Source organism: Silene latifolia, chromosome 7 (assembly GCF_048544455.1).
Source record: "Silene latifolia isolate original U9 population chromosome 7, ASM4854445v1, whole genome shotgun sequence".
Classification (NCBI taxonomy): Eukaryota; Viridiplantae; Streptophyta; class Magnoliopsida; order Caryophyllales; family Caryophyllaceae; genus Silene; species Silene latifolia.
The window spans coordinates 114,013,765-114,018,751 of NC_133532.1; the positions used below are offsets into that span (position 1 = coordinate 114,013,765).

Genomic DNA, 4,987 nt, shown 5'->3' on the forward strand with positions numbered 1-4,987 from the left:
AGATTAAGACGCAAATGTTATTGGGCCAAATAAATAAAAGTCAAAGAGGTGATATTAATTGGTCTTAGCCGATTATCAATAGGAAACCGAGAGAGAAGGGTGTGTCATGTAGCAAGATAACAACTAGATAATATTTGGCAGACAAATTAGATAAGATTTTTATACTTTTTCACCATGATAAGAAAACTAGTGACAATTCCTATCGAGATGCCAGTAAACTACAACAAAGCACCATGCAAGTAGAATTCGTCTAGTTCCAAACCTCCGCAAAGCCTAAATAGCACACCACTATAAATACAACTACAAAATATACGGACGAAAGGACACAGATGAGGACGAGCCATACACAGTCAAATAAACCAGACACATACTACCAGATCCATAAATTCTACTTCCATATATCATCCGTCTCAAATATACAATCCCGCTTTAAATCAAACCATTCACATAAATTGTCCTCAGTTCTATATATAAAAGATAGATAAGAAATTAATAATTTACTTACAAAGTTTCGAAATTCATTAATAGTCAAATAAGTTTTTCTCTACTCTTTCTTTTTATTTAACTCTTTATTTTGCCTTTTATTTATTTTCTCTATTTATCGTATAAACTAACCTATTAATTTGTCATTGTAAATAATTGTATAAACCTTGATTCTAACTTTCTTTTCTTTGTCTTAATTTCGTCAAATATATAATATTATAAATAAATAGTAGAGGCCGTCAGTTTGATGGGCGATCCTAAGTGCCTAACACCTTCCCCGATCGTACCTTTACCCCTAATCCGCAATCTTTGGTTCAGACGGAGTGACGGATCAGTCCCCATATCAGGGATCAAAAGGGGCCTTTTCCGTTAACTTTATTTTTGTATGTTTTTTTTTTATAAAACCTACTGGCGACTCCACCTATTTACTTTATTTTTCAAAAAGGAGATTTTTTCAGGGATCTCACATCATCCCATTATGGGACTAATACTGAGTAGGAAATCCTACCTGGAAAGCACACTATCAGACGGTCTCTACAGCTGTATCAAAAAGCTTCCTCTACGAAACCTCCTCCTATCATACAACATACAAATGCTACCAAATCACATACTACTCAAAAACCCCCAAATCCCTATATTAGGGTTTAACCAAATCAAAGGAAATACAACAAAAAGGGTACATAGATCTTACCCTCGACGCAAGGATCTCAACGGTATATCAAACGATGAAATCCGACCTTCCAAACTCCGGGATTTGCTAACAATGCGATTAAGATGATGAACGTACTTGCTTTTCTCTCTTTGACAGTAAATTAGGTTTTGCAAAAGTGTTTAGTATAATGACGACGAAGGTTATATATCTTAATCGCATAATTAACAAAACCCGAGAAAAACTCCCCGTAAACCGGCTACTCGATCGAGTACCCAAGGTACTCGATCGAGTACCCCCTTACTCGATCGAGTATCCTAGTTACTCGATCGAGTACCCAACAGGTCAAAAACTATTTTAAGACGTAACTTACCCTTACTCGACAGAGTAAGGCCTACTCGATAGAGTACCCAAAGACTCATAAATACGGAGTATTACAGCAGGAGTCGATTGTGGAGAGACTTTTAGCCCGGTTGTCAAACCCGCAACTATTCGAACTGTATTATCCATTGCTTTATCTCATGGGTGGTCCATTCGTCAATTAGATGTAAAAAATGCCTTCTTACATGGGGAATTACAGGAGACTGTATACATGCACCAGCCAATTGGGTATCGCGACAAACGCTTTCCGGATCACGTCTGTTTGCTTCGGAAATCTCTTTATGGGCTCAAGCAAGCGCCAAGAGCGTGGTATAATCGTTTTGCTACGTTTGTTCATCAACTCAGCTTTGTGAATAGTAAGTGTGACAATTCTCTCTTTATTTACCAAGACAGTAAGGTAATTCGGCATTCATATTACTCTATGTTGATGGTATTTTATTAATCTCCTCTTCCGGGCTACTTCGTCGGGAAATCATGTCACGGCTTGGACATGAATTTGCTATGAAAGACCTTGGTCCTATTAGTTATTTTTTGGGCATTGGGGTTACTCGGTATGATACGGGTATTTTCTTATCTCAACATAAATATGGTGCGGATATTATTGAACGGGCTGGTATGTCGAATTGCAAAGCTACTTCAACTCCGGTAGACACTAAACCGAAGCTCAGTTCCATGGTTAGTCCTCCTTTTAGTGATCCTACTCTTTATCGTAGTTTAGCAGGGGCTCTGCAATATCTCACATTTACGCGTCCGGATATTTCTTATGCGGTTCAACAAGTTTGTTTGTTCATGCATAATCCTATGGAAGTTCACATGAATGCACTCAAGAGGATTTTACGTTATGTGCAAGGTACTTTACGACACGGTTTATGGTTAACTAAGTCATCACCAACAACTCTCACCACTTACACTGATGCTGATTGGGCAGGGTGTCCCGACACTCGTAGGTCTACCAGTGGTTATTGTGTCTTTTTGGGGGACAACTTAGTTTCATGGGCTTCTAAACGGCAACCCACTATATCACGTTCAAGCGCCGATGCTGAATATCGTGGGGTAGCCAATGTCGTGTCGGAATCGTGTTGGCTGCGTAATTTACTTCTCGAGCTTCATCACCCGTTGCGTAAGGCAACTATTGTCTATTGTGACAATGTCAGCGCTATCTATCTTGCTAGCAATCCCGTACAACATCAACGAACGAAACACATTGAAATCGACATCCATTTTGTTCGTGAAAAAGTCTCTAAAGGCGACGTACGGGTTCATCATGTTCCTACTCGGTCTCAAATAGCCGACATCTTTACGAAGGGGCTCTCTTCGGTTCTCTTTACATATTTTCGCTCTAGTCTCAGCGTACGACTTCCTCCCGATTCGAATAAGGGGGAGTGTTAGAATATATTGTATATATTCAGTCAAATATGCACATATTATCTTCCCTAATTTGTAGCATCTAATTAGGTAGTTTAAGATATGCTCTCATGTAATTTAGGAGGAAATATCTCCTCATCTTTGTATTTATACTCACTGATTAACATCAATGAAAGCAAGCATAACATCTTTCAATAATTTATAATGAAGCATATTTATAGCAAGTTATTTAGGCGGGGAAATTTTAAGAAACTCTTATTCTTTTAGTATAAGGGGGATGATAGGAAATATAATGAACACATACAACTCTTGATTGAATCTATGGACGATTTAAATATGATCCTGGATATCTCTTACGTCTAATCGATTTCAGAACCAACACCCCCAGCCTGTTACGGTGGTTCTTCCCACTCAAAAGAGATACAAGTGAAAAGGTGCAAGACAGTAGACATGTATTATTGTTATGCAACTAGTTTAGCTCCCGCGCAATAAATGCGCGGTATTTATAGAATTTTTATTTTTATATTACTTAATTAAGTTTGACCCCGTGCATTAAACACACGGCTTATAATTTTTTTATTTTTTTTACTAAATTAGATATATGATAGTGGTATCTCGTTAATTGTTCATTTTTCTCATTATTGCATTTTGCTTTGAGAAATAAAAAGTTGAAACTGAAAATTTACTAAAAGAATTGAGTAGCATGTTGAAATGTATTTTTGTAAATAATATCTTTTTTATAACGCAAAGTTAATGATTCCAATTTATAAATTTTCTCATTTTTTTTGTCTCGAAGTAATTAAAATGGTTTAATTTTGTTTCATACATAGTATATGAGTCAAATCATTTTCAAATAATAAAATCAGTAAATAATAAATCATAGTTTGATACAATTTTTTTATTAAAATATTTTAATTAAAAGATTATAGATTAAAGTTTAGTCAAAAAAATATAATTTGATGAAAAGATCAATTTTAATGAAAAGATAATATGTTAATGAAATAAATTATTATGATTATTAGTTACCTTAGTTAGTGTATACATAAGTGTTATTAGTTACCTTATTTATAAAGATGTTTTTTGGAGGGAAAATTTGTGAGGTTGCCTATTCATTTAGTAAATAGGGGATTCAGACCTTTAAAGCTTTAATGCAATGATACCGTAATTTTCAAGTTTTCCATAATAATCCGGTTGCAAATATTCTCGAGTTCCGTCCTCTTGTTATCAAACTCATCAACCTTGGCAAGCTGGTTATCATCAAGCCATGAAAGGGTCTGGTTAATGGCATCTTCAATCTTCTTCTGCTTATTCTTCACCATGTTATTAATGCTAAAAGCGTACTTCTCCAGGGCATTCTTGGCCTCAGCCTTCTTCATGCGTTCTTCATCATCAGACTTGTACTTCTCAGCCTCTTGGATCATCTTCTCTATCTCACGCTTGGAGAGCCTACCGTTTTCCTTGGTGATAGTGAGCTGTTTCTTTTGGCTGCGGGTCTCAACCTCAGCAGAAACGTTTAGGATGCCGTTAACGTTGATGTCAAAGCGCACTGTGATATGCGGAACACCATATGTCAGTGAAATGGGCCGGGACAGTGATAACAACATTCTTTACAGTTGAGCCAAGAAACACCTCGGCACGCAGTGTCCTTCATCTTTGTGAGGATCATGGATGAGATCTCTTCGGCAGCAAAGTGCTTGTCCTCGCCTTTGTAGTTGGCGACAATCATGGGCCTGTCACTTGGTCCGGGGATAATCTTGGACTCGCTGAACCTTCTACCGATTAACCTCTTCGCATCTGTCACAATGTAGAGCACGATTGTAAGTGACTAAATTCTCGCATAATAAGAATATACGTTGCAAGTAAGTTTAACATATACCCTTAGAGCACACATATTAGAATAATTATTGCGATATTGTCGGGATATTTTGTGATATTTTGTTTGCTTGTATTCCACGTAGAATGTATTTAGGAAATACCTAGTCTTTCCTTATTTCGGTTTCTTCTTTGTCAAGTTCGCTTGCTATATATACATGTATTTTTAGGTCATGTAAACACACAATTGAATCAATAAAATCTTCTCATTCTCGCCATCATGGTATCGAGCCAATG

General features: G+C 36.7%; 1 protein-coding gene across 1 annotated transcript; it reads right to left on the reverse strand.

Moving 5' to 3' along the window:
• Positions 1–4,023: 4,023 nt before the first annotated feature.
• LOC141590554 (heat shock 70 kDa protein 4-like) lies at positions 4,024–4,482 on the reverse strand. The gene has a single exon (XM_074411134.1). It carries the CDS (start codon positions 4,480–4,482, stop codon positions 4,024–4,026), a length of 459 nt encoding a protein of 152 aa, XP_074267235.1.
• Between the last annotated feature and the right edge of the window lie 505 nt (positions 4,483–4,987).